Source organism: Talaromyces proteolyticus, assembly GCF_021365285.1.
Source record: "Talaromyces proteolyticus strain PMI_201 chromosome Unknown BGW36scaffold_6, whole genome shotgun sequence".
NCBI classification, from domain to species: domain Eukaryota; kingdom Fungi; phylum Ascomycota; class Eurotiomycetes; order Eurotiales; family Trichocomaceae; genus Talaromyces; species Talaromyces proteolyticus.
In genome coordinates this window covers 1692656-1708953 of record NW_025764282.1, presented here as the reverse complement: position 1 = coordinate 1708953, position 16298 = coordinate 1692656, and the positions used below count along the sequence as shown (strand labels likewise).

Here is a 16298-nt window from a genome sequence, read left to right as displayed (position 1 = left end):
CTTTTCTGTATGTACATATCTTGATTGATATCTGAAAGGCCTCCACCATGTCTTTCGATCGTGTCCTCCCTAGGCCCCCGGCTTTGTATGAGACCGCAAGCCGTTGCCACAAACCGTCGACCAGCAGTCTTCTAGAGCATAAGATCATGAATGATAGGAGCAGGGCCATGTCGATTGAGGACATGTCACGCCCTTCACTTAGCATGCGAAAACTAAACGACTCTGAGAGCTGCTCGACAGCATTGTCTCAGATGCAGCTGTCATCTATCAACCGAGAGAAATTGGTAGAAAACAATCATCTCCAACCGAATTTCACAACTTCTCCAAAACAAAACACGCCCGGAGGAACGGTTGAGCTGACACTGGGAGAGCGGTCAGCCTCGGATAGTCCAACGAAATTGGAGTCGGCAAAAGAGGCGGCCTCGCAATTCTGCCTTTGCCAACCAGACCCTAAAATTCCAAGGCCGAGGAATGGTGAGTCGCTGCTCAGAGCCAAAAACCACATATATTCTAGAGGCTGAATTCAAAGTATAGCATTTATTCTGTATAGACAGCATTATCAGGCTGCTGTTGTAGCCCAAAATCCTGGCCTCGCCAACCCGGAGATTTCGAAGATCATAGGAGAACAATGGAGAGCTCTTCCGATAGAAACAAAGGAAGAGTGGAAAGCATTAGCAGAGGTAGTTTTCTCTTGTATGTTACTTGACATCGACTTTTCGCTGACATCCGATGCAACAGGCAGAGAAAGCTCGACATCAGCAGCAGTATCCGGATTACCGATACCAACCTCGGAGATTTGGGCGTGACAACTATGTACGTAATGCTTCCATGTCTGCTGGCAGCTCAATGGGCCCGACGATCTGCAATCGCTGCGGTGGGCGTCTAATGAACCCACCCTCCACCCCTCATACACCCTTGACTGCAACCATTCCATCTATGAGTAGCCGCTCTTCACAACCCGAGTCGACTTCTTCGCACAACAGCTCGATCCGTGGAGGCAGTAGGTCCGACCGCCGCCGCTCCAGCTCCTTGAATCTATATCCCGATTCAGATCGACGAGTGTCGCATTCTTCACATTCTCAGTGGAAAGAATCCGACACTGACTCTGCAGATTCCAAACGCCGTCGTCTGAACAGTAGCACATTTCACAGGACGGGAAGCCCGGACACAGAAGCATACTCACTGTCTTCTCAGAAAACATATGTTTCTCGGCCAGGCGTTGCCTACTTCCGCAGCCATGTGCCCCGTCAACCTGAACGAGACCCGAACTTGACTCTTCCACCGTTGAAAGGAAACGATATTGCAGCACGGAATCAAACTGACACAGTAATGAGCATACCCGTTTTGAATAAGATCAAAGTTCTTACTAAAATATCCCCTCCACTTTCTGAACGCAATGACTCACCACCGAGGGGCGTCGTTGTTGCTGTCGACGGCCAAGACCCCACTCAAGTTAAAATAATGTTGAAACATCTCGGACGGCTTTTGAGCTACGACAACAAGTTCTTAGTCAGAGTCTTCGAAGGACCTGATATCCTTACCCATCAGAGCTCATCTTCAAGTCAAATGGGCGATGCTACGGTGGATTATCTGAACGTTATATCCGCATGGCATCGAATCTCGGATGATATCACTCAATTTGTCGGATGTAAGCAGTCAGACAACGAGTCCAAGGACTCTTCCAGGACTGGGACACCTCAATCTGAGACTAAAACAGAGCGGAGCCCATCTCCCCTAGGGACTAACGCGGATGCAATCCCTGTTGCTCTGGTTCCTAGGTACCAACTTACTACTGCAGATGCGTTCGCCTGTGCCATTCCGATCAATGATCGGTATGCATTTCTAGAACACTGGCAGTGGATGGCTTCTCTCTGGCGGGCATGCGTTGGCCCTGATGTGACCGTTCACATTCGTGAGTGCGAGCGAGATGAGATTGAGAGGCATGGCTCAGGGAATCCCGTAGAGGTCCGTCTTAATGAAGCGCGCACGCTTATTGTCAGGCGTCTTCCAGATCCAAGCAAGGATATCGAGGAGAAGGCTCTTAGACGCGTTGGATTCGAACTTGAGGACTTTATTACGCGGTAGTATATGATTTCATATCGTGCATGTATATGTTAGATGGACAATGCATCGGTTAGCGAATTCAAGCCTAGCATTGATTGTTGATGGTAGAAATACAATACATACAGAACATACAGAACATAAGATGTATGCAAAATAACAAAAAGGACAAACCAAGACAATACAAACAGGCGTTTGAAGGCGGTCAGGAGACTGACCAACCGCAAAACAATGCCTGCTAGCCCCGTCGTTCTGCCGCGATAAGTCTTATCGTCGTCTGTTCTCGGTGGTCGATGGTCAGTCAGCACGCTTCCACTCGCCGTGTCGATGCGAGTGAGACTTGCCTGGCTACCGAGGTATCCCTATCCATTCATTACTTTCCATGCCTCATTAAGGAATATGAAAACCTAGGACTGGCCTCTCTGTCGCTTTGGTGGGGTTTCCGTTTCCTTACGACTAGCAGATAGGGCTGGATTATGGGGTATCAATGATGTCGACTGCAGCTGTCGCAGACGCAGTGCTTCTCTCTAGAGAGGTTGAGATGAAGGTAAGGCTTAACATATTTCCAATGACTGAATAATATGCTTGTATCCAATATCAAGTGTGCTGATTGCCTTCAAACCCAAAAGCAGAACGAGCTTACCCTTCCTCTGTCGAAGCCGTCAGACATTACTCTCTCAATCCCTGCCCATGACCTTTCATTTCCGTCCTACGCATTGCCCCTCTCCGATTCGAACCATTCTTTTACAAGCCAACGTCACATTTCAGCACCAGAAACCCCGAGCGCCACCGTCCCTTACCTTCCAGTTGGCGTTTTGCGGAGGAGCGATAATCGAGTACTCGAAAATCCCAGTTTTCCAGATGCCGAACTTGCGATATTACAAAAACAAGGTTGGGTGAAACTTGCTTGGCATACGTATGAGTCACACACTGGATGGTCCTTTGCCCAGGTATATGTTTTGCCTGATGATGTCGGGCGCAACATCATTTCTCGCACAAGTAGCGCCTGTAGAAAGGCTCTTAAGCTTGTTTTATCACTAGTTGACAGATCTTCTGCGGCTTGGGATGGAGAATTTCGCACAACGTTGTCGCAACATGAAACAAATGCCGCTGAAGATGAGTCGCTATGGTACATTTTTAATACCTTAAACAATCCCAGTCCTACGCAGGAAGACGTCGAAGATGGAGATGGTCGGTTAGCTATGCAAGAATTGATGTTCAGCTCGAGGGCTCACAATACAGATACTCTAGAATCATCTGGAGTTCTGGGGCTCAAGACACCTTTACATCCTTACCAATCTCGTTCGGCGGCAACGATGATCCAGCGAGAAGTGCATCCGAAGCAAATGTTAGACCCACGAGTGCAGGTGTACAAAACACCCTTTGGCCAGGAATACTATTATGACAAAGAAGATGGAATTCTGTTATGTGAAAAACGCCTTTATTCAGAAGCATGTGGAGGCGAGTCTCTCTCTGTTTCCGTATAAGAATCCAATATCTAACGAGATAACAGGAATATTGGCAGAAACCATGGGCTGCGGGAAAACCCTGATATGTCTCGCAGTCATCTTATCTACACGTGGCCATGTTCCTCGCATCCCGACGGAGTATCAAAATACTAGCAATCCAGTGCGTGACACCACTGGTTCACTCATGCAGATGGCCGCTGCTACGGCTGGGCGATTTTCCATCCCCTGGCAGAACCACTTTCAGCGATTGAAAGAGTCGGGTATAAATTATGAACGGTGTGTGCAGACGTGCGTGCTCAATAGGGGGAAATATACAATTTCTCCTCCTCCTTCAAGGTATCAAAGTCGTGGTGGATGGTTGTCACGGCCAGGAGCAGTCAGCCTTTACTTGAATTCGGGGACTCTCATAATTGTTCCCCCTAACTTGGTTGACCATTGGAGAATGGAAATTGATACTCACACCGAAGGTTTGAGAGTGTTGATTTTGAGAAACCGAAATGACAAGACGCCTCCTATGAATGAACTGTTCGATTATGATATTATACTGTTCTCGCGTACTCGATTTGAAAAGGAGGCTGGGGAGCCTGAAACCAATCGTCGTTCTCCATCTGCTTCCTCCGAATCACCACTCAAGAGATTTCACTGGCTTCGAATTATTGTAGATGAAGGCCACAACGTCGCAGGCCATGGGCACAAGTCGAGTACTGTGCACCTCTTAGATCAACTGCACATCGAACGCAGATGGGTGGTTTCTGGAACGCCTTCCAATGGACTGTACGGGGCCGAACTGAGTCTCGCCTCACAGCAAGCACTCGCAACTGATGCTTGGCCTGCCGATGACACAGCATCATCAGTTTTGCTTTCTCGCAAACAGACTGGCACCGCTATTGATGAAGAAATGAAGGATGTGGACAAGTTGCGTCTCATTGTCGTGGAGTTTCTGAAGCATAAGCCTTGGGCAAATTCGCGGTCGGAAGACCCTGCGAATTGGACAAAGTACATCAAACCAATAGGAGAAGACGGTAAACGGAGAAAGTCACCATCTCTTCGTGCGGTTTTGCAAGGTCTTGTTGTGAGACATCGCCTGGATGTCATCAACAATGAGCTTCCGCTCCCAAGGCTGTACAACAGAGTCGTGAGCCTTGAGCCAACATTTTACGACAAAGTATCTCTGAATATCTTCCTATTCTCTCTGACGGTGAATGCAATTACGTCGGAGCGTATCGATCAAGATTACATGTTTCAGAGTCGAAACAGGAAGCATATTAGCTTGTTGATAAACAATCTTCGCCAGGCTGGATTTTGGTGGACAGGTCACAAGCAAAAGGAGTTGGAGACGACTATAGATGTGGCCCTGAAATATTTAGAAAAGAATCGCGAGAAGATGTCAGAAGGTGACACCTTGCTTCTAATGGAGGGTTTGCATATTGCTCATCGCGCACTCTCTTGCGAAAGCTACAGCGCATTTTGTCATCTCGATGAACTTGGTGTTTATGTTGAAGATTTCCCTGAGCATGCTCGTGAACAATGGTCGTTGACATTCAATAACGGTGTCCCGGATTCCAACAAACCGCTGCTTTTAGGGATTTCCCATGCCCGACATGCCCAATTGTTTGTAACATCAAATCTCACAGCGGATGACCCGTCTGAAGGACTAGCTGGGGCGGGCATTGTTGCTCGACGCCAATTATCACAGCGATCTGAAAAGTCTGTCAAAAGTGCAAATGAGTCGGGGGCAGCGGATACACTCACACACAAAAACAAACCAGCAGAGAATCGATCACCTAGAAAGACGTTTCTCAGAGGAATTACCAGAAAACTTTCACCCGAGTTGCCTCTTGCAAAGACAAAAGTTGTTGCAACTACTTCTGCAAAGCTCACATATCTTCTAGATCGGGTCCAGGAACTTCATAAGACGGAAAAAATCATCATTTTCTATGAGAACAACAACACAGCTTTTTGGATTGCCGAGGGTTTGGAAATGTTGGGTATAGAATTTCGAATCTACGCCAATACGCTCAAAACAAGTCAGAAATCTGCGTATCTTTCGTTGTTTGAAGAATCATCCAGTGTGCGAATATTACTCATGGATTTACGACAGGCATCACATGGGCTACACGTCGCAAGCGCGTCCCGGATATTCATAGTTAACCCGATTTGGAGGCCTAATGTTGAGAGCCAGGCTATAAAGCGTGCTCATCGTATTGGGCAAACCAGACCTGTGTTTGTTGAAACGTTGGTTCTTAAAGATACATTGGAAGAGAAAATGTTGCGCAGGAGACAGGAAATGACAAACTCAGAAATGCAGCATGCAGAGAAGGATATGCTTGAAGACTCGACTATGACTTCCATCATTCAACGCGAGCGATTCTATCCCTTGCCAGAGAATGACGAGCACATCAGACCGTCATACTTGCGTGAGCCTTCCGGGTTTTTTGACCGTCATGAGTTGCCGATTCCAGATGATTACAGTCGTGAGACTAAATCGTCTATTGAATACCCAATCACTCCAACCAAACGCAAGTCATCTCGGGATGGAACCGGTATTGCTTGGATTGAGTCAGACATCTCACCCGAGTATACACCTAAGAAGAAAAAGACGGTTCCTAGGTTCCAGATCGTTACCGAGAATGGAATTGTTATGACTCCTCCGAGAGCATCGCCATCTCCAGACAGATCAGATCTTACACCACAGTAAATTCCTGCGTCAAACCCGGTTACTCCTCGTGGCAGTGATATAGAACTGCCTGCCCAAGGTTCTAGTTTGTTCTGAGGATAAATTTAATGAAAACTGTTCATATATGTCATTCAGATGTATTTAATTCTTGATCTCTACAAGACAATGGTGTTATCAATTGATATTTCTACTTTCATTCCACGTTTATGTAGATGTAACAACATTGAATATTTAGAACTGGCACCAGGTTATCCATGAAATGAAAAAGATACTCCGATTTTACTAGACGGTGTGTACTGAACTCTCATGATTAAGTTAAAAAGAGGTAGGGAGAATGAGTATGGACGGAGTCTCGAATCCCATTATCTTATCGCCTGTACTGCCCCACTGTCCCCGCAATGCTATTTAGACTGGCATGAGAGCTTCATTTACTCGCTTCTGCAGCTCTTTCAAGCCTCCATGCCCAATGCGCACGAGTGAGAATATACTACAAATCCTAGCAAAAAAATATTATTCTGTTATATATTTGGACAGTACCTGGTAAACGACTAAAGACATCGGTCACATTGCCATGACAGACCTCGCGGAAACCCCCGAGCGTCCAAAGAAAAGTGCCAAAACAATCGTCATCGGGCTCTCAGGCCCCTCGTCAAGTGGTAAAACAACCCTTGCACGACTTCTACGCACGATATTTGCAGTGGATAACCGCGTGAGGACATTTATTATCCACGAGGATGACTTTTATCATTCGGACGACAAGTAAGAGATGCAGAGAGAAAGATATCCGTTTTTTAGAGAGTAAAGTCCTAACTTATGGATAATTTAATAATAGGATACCAGTTACAACAACCGCGAAGGGAGAGCTAGTTCAGGACTGGGATACCATTGGTGCGATTGATGTCAACTTTCTAGCGTCTGCGCTGGCGTATGTGAGAGAACATGGAACTCTACCGCCTAGACTACAAAGCAAGGAAGATCAGAACGAGGCAACGGATCCTGGTGTTACACAAGCCAAAATAGAGAGCATAAGTCAGAGTGTACAAGCACGGCTGTCAAATTCCCAAGAATACTCGAAAACAGCCGGGTCCGGGACTGGGGAGGAATTACCGCCGCTGACAGTTGCGATTTTGGAAGGTTTCTTGCTCTATGCACCCCCTGCCTCTGAGAACCCTTCACACATTCTACGACCAGTTCAGGAAAATATTGATTTGCCACTTTTTCTCCCGGCACCTTATGACATTGTCAAACAGCGGAGGGAAGCGAGGAGTGGATATGTCACAATCGGCCCAGCGCCGACACCCCTTGAACGTCCTTTGGGCGATAACCACCAACAACATATAGCCCCGTCGGCGGTTGATTTGAATGAGAAGGATGACGCACCACCACAGGATTTTTGGACGGATCCTCCTGGTTATGTTGATGATATCGTTTGGCCGAGATATGTGCAGGACCATGCGTGGTTATTAATTCCAGAGGAGGATGCGAGTAGCAAGGAGTCCCTGGCGGATAGGTACGCCAAGAGTACAACACAGAGCGATGAAGAGTTGTTGAGGCTGGCCGGCAAAGGTGTAAACATGCGCAATGACGCCGGTGTCCTTGTCGCTCCAGGGCAGGGAGAGAAGCCTATGACGGAGATTCTAGATTGGGCTGTTGATGAGGTTTTGCGATATTTACAGATTTAGATGTAGAATTTTTCAAAGGAATGAATGGTGTATATGAATTTTTTTATAATAGACAGGGAATAGCAGCATTGTCGACAGCTTTAGTACCTGTACCGAGTGGAATAATCCTTGGGACTGACAACCAGACCCCGCCCTTTCTTCGCACCACGGTAAATTGTCTCGATAATGTCGATTAATTCTTGTTTATCCTCGCTACAGTAGTTGTCAGTAATTCACCACGCATGTGAGACGAGGCGCAACTTACAGCACCCAGTTCAATTTGTTGTTGTTACCCGTTCCAAAATCACCTATAGATTCGTCAGCAGGCGTCTAGAACATTGGAAATATAGTATACTAACACATCATGTGCTTATTACGGAAGAAAAACTAGATGTACGTCAGTCATACACTTTGAGAAGCAGAGCGACAAGGGACATACCATGATCGTCATTGGATCGTATAGTTCATACCTGAAAGATGATCAGTGATAGCAAGTCAAAAAGAATGCAACACCTACATAGCATTGAAGTCTGGTGTCTGTTCGATATCGCACAAATAAACGACAGCAAAGGTCTTAACTCGGTCCGCGATCTTGGATAAAACATCATCTTGCCGTAGGCTGCGCAGATATTAGCAGGTATGGGAAGAACACGGTATGGGAAAGACAGAAATGAGTAAATGGACTCACCAGTCAGGATGTGCGTCCTTTCCAAACCTGACTACCACCAGACGCTCATCTTCTGAAAGGATGGCTTGATCGACTTGCCACGCATTCTGGAGATGCGGGAGGATCATAGAACCCATGGTGGATGGATTATGGCTGGTAGTTTTTTTTTGATGCGGCTGTATATTCTAGGCTGGAGGCGAGCTTGTGCTTGGTACTGCTAGTAGAGCCGGTCTCGAAAATTGCAGTAACCAGGTCTCTGATCTTTATTTTGGGCGTGAGGAGGTTTCAATGAAGAATATTCTTCTTGTTCTCGTCATAGCAGGCATCCCGCCCGCGCTATGCCTGTTCTGGATACTTGCTTGTATAGGGCGCTGGGCCAATCAGGCTGCAGAGGCGCATGCTGGTTGTTCTTGTTCGCTATGGGCTGAATGAACCTTGACCATGATCTTCTTCGGTTTTTTTGTACAATTGAATGACACTTGTTTCATAGCAAGACTATTTATCTTGCCTCAATCTGGCGGCTCCCTAGTCTTCGCTGCCTCAGGCATCGACGGTTTAAGCTGTTGCCTGGGGATTGAGGCTATTCGGTGCGCCTCTTTGATATTCCAGTCTAGTTTTTACGGCGACTGTTTTAGCGACACCTCAAGGTACAAAACACAATGATTTAACATAAATTAGACCGATCTTCTTGTCGACTAAAAGCAGCCAAGCAAAGTGGATACGATGGTTATCCAAATGCGGTAAGGCTACGAGTCAGTCCGCTGTTGCTTGCGTGGAAGGTAACCTGCTCCTTTCGTTCACCGTCGTTCCTCGTCGACAGACAAAAGCTTGGTGCTGTATACAATCGCGTGCTTCTCGTCAGTGACTTATGTTTATGGTGGTGTTAATGCGTTAGAGACACCACACCCCCCTCTGCCCACCGCTAGCCTGTGGCCAGGAAGACCGCTTTCGCTCCGTCGACGTAGCTGGCGTCTTCGCGCTCCCTGCAACCATGATTGCTCAGCGCACTACATCGTTGTTAGCTATCGTGGCTATTGTCGGCTTTGTTTTATTCATCTTTTCCAGGTCGTCGGGAACCATCTCCGAGTCAGTGCCAAGCGTCAAATTCGGTCCCTCGCGGTATATTCCAACCTCGTTTGACGACTTTCGCCATCCTTTCCGTCCAGCCGCTCACAAACCACCTGAGCAACAACATAGCACCAGCGGGGAGTCGAAGTGGTACAGTGACTGGAAATGGATGAACCCATTCTCGTCGTCCATCACACTCGATGAACATCGTACCGTCCTCCCTCCCTTGCCGGAACGTCCGCCCGTGTACACCTTTTACGAACCAAACAAGAAGGACGATGATGCAGAAAAGAATGCAGATAGTGAGCTGCTGCTTGCCTGGCGACGCGCATGGTATGCAAAAGGCTTTCGGCCTGTAGTACTCAGTCAAGCCGAAGCATTAAACAACCAGTTGTACGAAGATTTTCAACTACGACGGCAACAATTAAATCTTGGCCCAGAGCTAGAGTTGGATTTCGTCAAGTGGCTCGCCTGGGGTAACATGGGCACAGGCTTGTTCGCCGACTGGCGTTGCTTTCCGATGGCCGGCTACGACGATGACATCTTCACCTATCTCAGAGCCGGTGCTCTACCCACCCATATCACACGATTTGAAGATCTAGATAGAGCCTTATTTGCAGGAGAGAAGAACGTCATCAATGATGCGATCAAGGCCGCGACAGAAGCTGCAGACAAAATCCAAGACACCCTTCCCACATCCATCATTAAGCTTATTCCTGCAGAGATGTTTAAGATGGAACATTCTGATGCATTGGCATACTATCATGATAGCACTATCACAAGCTCTTACCCTAAGCTTGCCGAGAAACATGTTTCTTCGACAGTAAATGGCCGATTAGCCCTGGCAGAGCTGATTAATGCACATCTGCATACCACTTTCCTCAATATCTTTCCGTCTGGTATCGCCGTACTCAAACCGCTTCCTGAACACACGTCTGCACTGATAGAGCCTGCAATGCATTTGGCCAAATCGCTTATCAAGTGCCCTCGCTCAGAATCACCGTCTTGTCCTCCTAATCGACCTACGTGCCAGCTGTGTGACCCACAATCCAAACCACTTCCCATTTCACAGCCACAGTCATTCAAGAACACTACCACTGCTTATACTATTGGAACATTACCGCATCCGTACACTCTCATCAGCCTTCAACATACCTCCGGAGATATTGATGTGAAATATATCCGCCGGGAGACCTCACGCAACCCCTGGTTAACTGAAGTGACCAAAGAGCTTCTCGGCCCTGATCATGGGGAATCCTCGCGAGCAGTCGCATTCAAGGAAACTGTTGCCGGAGATGATTTTGTGTGGCGAACCTTTTGGATGACGGTGGAGACATTCCCAGCTCAGCCTGGCCAAGAGCCACCCTCCACCGTGTTGGATGAACTCGAATGGCTTTTCGGTTTTAAGATTCCACGGGACGAGCCTAAAAATACTGAGGATAGCAAAAAGACGCCGGAGAAGGCGCAAGATGGAGAAGATAAAAAGCCTGAAACCAAACCAAACGCGATCCTGGAACAAGAGTACGAGTTGATTAGCAAAGCCCGTGAACTCCTCCGTGACAAGCAAACGAACCGTATCAGCATTCGCAATGTCGCAGAAGCCTGGAATTTGGCTGATGTGGAGGTGTGGCGCTTCGTGCAAGCCTACAGGTTAGTTTCTTGTTATCTGGTTTCCTCGCCAATCTCCCACGTAGAGCGTCTCGTTGATCAAACGTATCTCGCTAACACTTTCCAGGGCACGCAGCGCAGTGGAACGAGAGCAATGGGAGGAAGAAGAGAAGCAGTTTGTTGGAGTTAGGGTGAATTAAGAGACGACACTGTCCTTTTTCCTTTTCTAACATCTGTCTGTTTTTTTGTAAATATTTCGCGATTTATAGACAGAGCATGTGGCACGGCGTTTTATTTTTATATTTTTCTGTGCCTTGTTGACGTTTCTGGTAGTGTACATGTATCGATGCCTTGATTCAGTCTAATATATTCGGGATAATATTCCCTCGCAAACATTTCTTACAGACACCAATATCAAATCAATACATTGATAGGCCAGCTCCGCTCCACAGACCATCGGACAGTGGCGATGGCCGGCTGGAGTGGGGAAATCCCCGATAAGCTCAGTCCTCTCGCGGAGACAATCGACGACCCCTCGTCCTTTGTTGGGAATAGCTGGAGATCATGCTCTGGGTATTACTTTCTTCTCCATGTGGCCAGGATGATTCTTCTCCTTCTCATCTCTCATCCTATTATATAGTTTGTCACGATATATACCCTCTCGTTTGACGGTTACAGCCATCTGGGTGATGGGTGTCCACTTCTTACTTATCGCCACTCATCAAGTTTTATCGATCTGAATCGATTGTTGTACCGTCGCCTGCAGTCATGGCACCAAGTGTTGTAGAGGTGTCGGCTCTAGCTGTACCACCAGAGAAGATCTCGAATTTGATCCAGCTTACCCAAGACTACCACGATACTATTCGATTCTATCTCAACGGAACTAAGGTCGTGTTGGACGATGTCGATCCCGAGTTGACTCTTTTAGAGTATCTCAGAGGAATTGGCTTGACGGGCACAAAGCTCGGTTGCGCGGAAGGGGGCTGTGGTGCTTGTACCGTGGTACGTACTTACACGGTATCCCTGTCAAACATGAAATCATTTGTCTGACTGTGGTGCAGGTTGTCTCGCAAATCAATCCAACTACCAAGAAGCTATACCATGCCTCCGTGAACGCTTGTCTTGCGCCTGTCATTAGTGTTGATGGAAAGCATGTTATAACCGTGGAGGGAATTGGCGATGTTAAAAAACCCCATCCTGCTCAACAGCGAATTGCTGTCGGTAATGGAAGTCAATGTGGTTTCTGTACCCCGGGAATCGTAATGGTAGGCTTCCTTGATGACGCCTTATGAACCTAGCTAAGAACGAATATAGAGTTTATATGCGTTACTTCGCAACAACCCGGAGCCTTCATCTCACGACGTCGAGGAGGCATTTGATGGCAATCTTTGCCGCTGCACTGGATACCGTCCCATCCTAGACGCTGCCCACAGCTTCTCGGTTGCAAGTGGGTGTAAAAAGGCCGAAGGAAATGGTGGCACGGGGTGTTGTATGGAAAAGAAGAATGGAGCTGGCGGCTGCTGCAAGTCCAATAGGGCATTCGAAACCAACGATGATGTCCAAGGGGTAGAGTTACGATTACCAAAACCAGACTTTATCCCTTATAATCCAGAAACCGAGTTAATATTTCCGCCTGCATTGAGAAAACATGATTTTAGAGCTCTTGCAGTGGGTAACAAGAAGAAAAGATGGTACCGACCAGTAAACCTCCAGCAATTATTGGAGATCAAAAATGCCTATCCATCTGCGAAACTCATCGGTGGAAGTACAGAAACACAAATCGAGATCAAATTCAAAGCGATGCGGTATGACCCGTCGGTTTATGTCGGTGATATCGCTGAGTTAAAACAATACACCCTGAAAGAAGATTATTTGGAGCTAGGTGCAAATGTGTCCTTGACAGACTTGGAGAACATCTGCGACGAGGCAATAGAAAAGTATGGGAAAGCTAGAGGACAGCCATTTGCCGCAATCCAGAAGCAACTGCGTTATTTCGCTGGACGCCAGATTCGAAACGTTGCCTCGCCAGCTGGAAATCTAGCCACTGCTTCTCCCATCTCAGATCTTAACCCCGTTTTTGTGGCTTCAAATACCATACTGGTTGCTAAGTGTCTATCAGGGGAAACCGAGATTCCAATGACACAATTCTTCAAGGGATATCGCAAAACTGCTCTCCCCGCAGATGCTATAATTGCTAGTTTACGTATTCCGGTTGCCCAAAAGGGCGAACATTTCAGAGCTTACAAACAATCGAAGCGGAAAGACGATGACATTGCTATTGTTAATGCTGCTTTAAGAATCTCGCTTTCAGAGACCAATGATGTCCTAAGTGCTAATCTTGTTTACGGTGGCATGGCACCAATGACTGTTTCAGCAACCAATGCGGAACAGTACATCATTGGCAAGAGGCTCACCGATCCACAAAGTTTGGAAGGCGTTATGAATGCACTGGAGAAAGATTTTGACCTGAGTTTTGGCGTTCCAGGAGGCATGGCCACGTATCGGAAAACATTGGCATTGGGTTTCTTTTATCGCTTTTATCATGAGACCCTTTCCACCCTGGATGTGGCAGAAGCGAATAAATATCAAGACATAACTGATGAAATTGAGAGGAATATCTCAACAGGTCAGAAGGATCACCAGGCATCTGATGCCTATATGCAAGAAGTTGTCGGAAAGTCAGGAAACCATCTCTCGGCTTTGAAGCAATGTACTGGAGAGGCGCAATACACAGACGATATACCGGTACAGAAGAACGAACTTTACGGATGTTTGGTTCTTTCTACAAAGGCTCGAGCTAAAGTGTTGAGAGTGGATACTGAAGCAGCTCTTGATATGCCTGGCGTGTACGACTACGTTGATCACCGAGATCTTCCATCTTCCGCGGCGAACTGGTGGGGCGCGCCGAAGAGCGACGAGCAATTCTTTGCAGTTGATGATGTATTTACAGCTGGCCAACCCATCGGAATGGTTCTTGCCACCTCTGCCAAGGCTGCGGAAGAGGCTTCACGAATGGTAAAGGTCGAATATGAAGAATTGCCGGCTATACTCACGATTGAAGAAGCTATAGAAGCAGATTCCTACTTTGACCATTTCCCACACATCAAGAATGGAGATGTCGAGACGGGGTTCAAGGAAGCCGATCACATCTTCACTGGTGTGTCAAGAATGGGTGGTCAGGAACACTTTTACCTGGAAACCCAGGCATGCGTTGTGATCCCGAAGCCGGAAGATGGAGAGATTGAAGTGTTTAGTTGCACTCAGAATCCAACAGAGACGTGAGTTTCCAGATCTCTTACACGCATCGTATTGTTAACTTTTTATCTTGAAGACAAACGTATGTTGCACAAGTGACCGGCGTCCAGGCAAACAAAGTTGTCATCCGAGTAAAGAGACTCGGTGGAGGTTTCGGTGGAAAGGAAACTCGGTCTATTCAACTTGCCGGTATCTGTGCTACGGCTGCCCATAAAACTAGAAGACCAGTTCGGTGTATGCTGAATCGAGATGAGGACATAATAACATCCGGACAGCGTCATCCCTTCCTCTGCCGATGGAAAGTGGGCGTTACTAAGGAAGGAAAAATCCTTGCCTTTGATGCAGACGTGTTTGCAAATGCTGGCCACACTCAAGACTTGTCGAGTGCCGTAGTTCAAAGATCGTTATCCCATATCGATGGAGTATATAGAATCCCAAATATGCATGTACGGGGGTGGCTATGCAAGACGAATACAGTCTCCAATACCGCTTTCCGAGGATTTGGCGGGCCGCAGGGAATGTTCATGTGTGAGTCTATGATGGAAGAAGTCGCTGACCACATCGGCATGTCTTCCGATGAACTACGTACATTAAACATGTACGAACCTGGGGATAAGACACACTTCAACCAGGAGTTGAAGGACTTCTTTGTTCCGCTCATGTACAAACAAGTAAAGGAGGAGAGCTCTTACATGGAGCGAAGAAAGGCGGTGGACGAATATAACAAAACCCACAAGTGGTCGAAACGAGGATTATCTATCATCCCCACTAAGTTTGGTATTTCGTTCACGGCTCTGTTTCTCAACCAGGCGGGCGCCTTGGTGCATGTTTACCATGATGGAAGTGTTTTAGTCGCCCATGGTGGTACTGAAATGGGCCAGGGTCTTCACACAAAAATGAGCATGGTTGCAGCTCAGGCATTGCGAGTTCCTCTTACAGATATCCATATATCTGAGACTGGTACAAATACAGTAGCGAACACCTCTTCTACGGCTGCATCTGCAAGCTCTGACCTTAACGGCTATGCCATTTATAATGCATGCGAGCAGATAAATGAACGCCTCCGACCATATCGCGAAAAGATGCCAAATGCATCGATGAAAGAACTCGCTCATGCCGCCTATTTCGATCGTATTAACCTATCAGCAAATGGTTACTACCGTACGCCAGATATTGGTTATGTCTGGGGTGAGAACAAGGGTCAAATGTTCTACTATTTCACTCAAGGAGTCACTGCTGTAGAGGTGCAAATAGACACATTGACCGGCGACTGGACTCCATTGAGAGCTGATATCAAAATGGATGTCGGGCGAAGCATCAACCCTTCTATTGACTACGGTCAAATAGAAGGCGCCTTCATTCAAGGGCAAGGTCTCTTTACAACAGAGGAAAGTCTCTGGCATCGTGCCTCTGGGCAAATATTCACCAAAGGGCCGGGCGCTTACAAAATCCCTGGTTTCCGAGATATTCCGCAGATATTCAACGTCTCTCTTCTTAAGGACGTCAACTGGGAAAACCTGCGGACAATTCAGCGGTCTCGTGGTGTGGGCGAACCTCCACTATTCATGGGTAGTGCAGTCTTTTTCGCAATTCGAGATGCCCTCAAAGCAGCTAGAGCTGAATGGGGGGTTTCGGATGTCTTGCAGTTGCAAAGCCCTGCAACTCCAGAGCGTATCAGGGTTAGTTGTGCGGACCCTATTGTTGAGAGGGCTAGGGTTTCCCCAAGAGAGGGAGAAAAGAGTTTCTTTGTAGCTATTTGAGAGTGTGTTAAGCGTGGATTCAACGTTTTATTTATGACGGGTATTTTTGCTGGCTGATGAGCTATGTATACT

General features: G+C 47.1%; 6 protein-coding genes across 6 annotated transcripts; 5 read left to right on the top strand and 1 right to left on the bottom strand.

The window, feature by feature from the left end:
- Positions 1–47: 47 nt before the first annotated feature.
- BGW36DRAFT_427627 (uncharacterized protein) lies at positions 48–2085 on the top strand (the record flags this gene model as incomplete). The annotated part of the gene is made up of 3 exons (XM_046220438.1): positions 48–474; positions 535–680; positions 739–2085. 3 exons carry the CDS (start codon positions 48–50, stop codon positions 2083–2085), a joined length of 1920 nt encoding a protein of 639 aa, XP_046072373.1.
- Positions 2086–2369: 284 nt separating this feature from the next.
- On the top strand, positions 2370–6452 carry BGW36DRAFT_417042 (putative SNF2 family helicase). Its single transcript, XM_046219367.1, has 3 exons — positions 2370–2608; positions 2694–3522; positions 3575–6452. The coding sequence occupies exons 1-3, from the start codon at positions 2549–2551 to the stop codon at positions 6226–6228; spliced, it is 3543 nt and encodes a 1180-aa protein (XP_046072372.1). The 5' UTR covers positions 2370–2548; the 3' UTR covers positions 6229–6452.
- A 208-nt stretch (positions 6453–6660) lies between these two features.
- BGW36DRAFT_417041 (P-loop containing nucleoside triphosphate hydrolase protein) lies at positions 6661–7915 on the top strand. The gene is made up of 2 exons (XM_046219366.1): positions 6661–6966; positions 7040–7915. Exons 1-2 carry the CDS (start codon positions 6779–6781, stop codon positions 7887–7889), a joined length of 1038 nt encoding a protein of 345 aa, XP_046072371.1. The 5' UTR covers positions 6661–6778; the 3' UTR covers positions 7890–7915.
- BGW36DRAFT_407638 (pre-mRNA splicing factor Dim1) lies at positions 7916–8892 on the bottom strand. The gene is made up of 6 exons (XM_046219053.1): positions 8557–8892; positions 8386–8487; positions 8308–8338; positions 8228–8255; positions 8134–8176; positions 7916–8081 (listed from the first exon to the last, which is right to left on the bottom strand). The coding sequence occupies exons 1-6, from the start codon at positions 8670–8672 to the stop codon at positions 7970–7972; spliced, it is 432 nt and encodes a 143-aa protein (XP_046072370.1). The 5' UTR covers positions 8673–8892; the 3' UTR covers positions 7916–7969.
- Positions 8893–9526: 634 nt separating this feature from the next.
- On the top strand, positions 9527–11411 carry BGW36DRAFT_397328 (uncharacterized protein; the record flags this gene model as incomplete). The annotated part of the gene is made up of 2 exons (XM_046218281.1): positions 9527–11253; positions 11339–11411. The coding sequence occupies 2 exons, from the start codon at positions 9527–9529 to the stop codon at positions 11409–11411; spliced, it is 1800 nt and encodes a 599-aa protein (XP_046072369.1).
- Positions 11412–11979: 568 nt separating this feature from the next.
- BGW36DRAFT_296076 (putative xanthine dehydrogenase HxA) lies at positions 11980–16226 on the top strand (the record flags this gene model as incomplete). The annotated part of the gene is made up of 4 exons (XM_046211233.1): positions 11980–12213; positions 12273–12476; positions 12526–14489; positions 14543–16226. 4 exons carry the CDS (start codon positions 11980–11982, stop codon positions 16224–16226), a joined length of 4086 nt encoding a protein of 1361 aa, XP_046072368.1.
- Between the last annotated feature and the right edge of the window lie 72 nt (positions 16227–16298).

Excerpts from the sequence above, each read along its gene's own strand:
- BGW36DRAFT_417041 (XM_046219366.1), top strand. The coding sequence starts at position 6,779 with ATGACAGACCTCGCGGAAACCCCCGAGCGTCCAAAGAAAAGTGCCAAA. Across the intron at positions 6,967-7,039 it reads TTTTATCATTCGGACGACAA|GATACCAGTTACAACAACCG; the intron begins GTAAGAGATGCA and ends ATTTAATAATAG.
- BGW36DRAFT_407638 (XM_046219053.1), bottom strand. The coding sequence starts at position 8,672 with ATGGGTTCTATGATCCTCCCGCATCTCCAGAATGCGTGGCAAGTCGAT. Across the intron at positions 8,339-8,385 it reads ACACCAGACTTCAATGCTAT|GTATGAACTATACGATCCAA; the intron begins GTAGGTGTTGCA and ends ATCATCTTTCAG. Across the intron at positions 8,256-8,307 it reads ACGATCCAATGACGATCATG|TTTTTCTTCCGTAATAAGCA; the intron begins GTATGTCCCTTG and ends ACGTACATCTAG.
- BGW36DRAFT_417042 (XM_046219367.1), top strand. The coding sequence starts at position 2,549 with ATGATGTCGACTGCAGCTGTCGCAGACGCAGTGCTTCTCTCTAGAGAG. Across the intron at positions 2,609-2,693 it reads CTAGAGAGGTTGAGATGAAG|AACGAGCTTACCCTTCCTCT; the intron begins GTAAGGCTTAAC and ends ACCCAAAAGCAG. Across the intron at positions 3,523-3,574 it reads TTATTCAGAAGCATGTGGAG|GAATATTGGCAGAAACCATG; the intron begins GCGAGTCTCTCT and ends ACGAGATAACAG.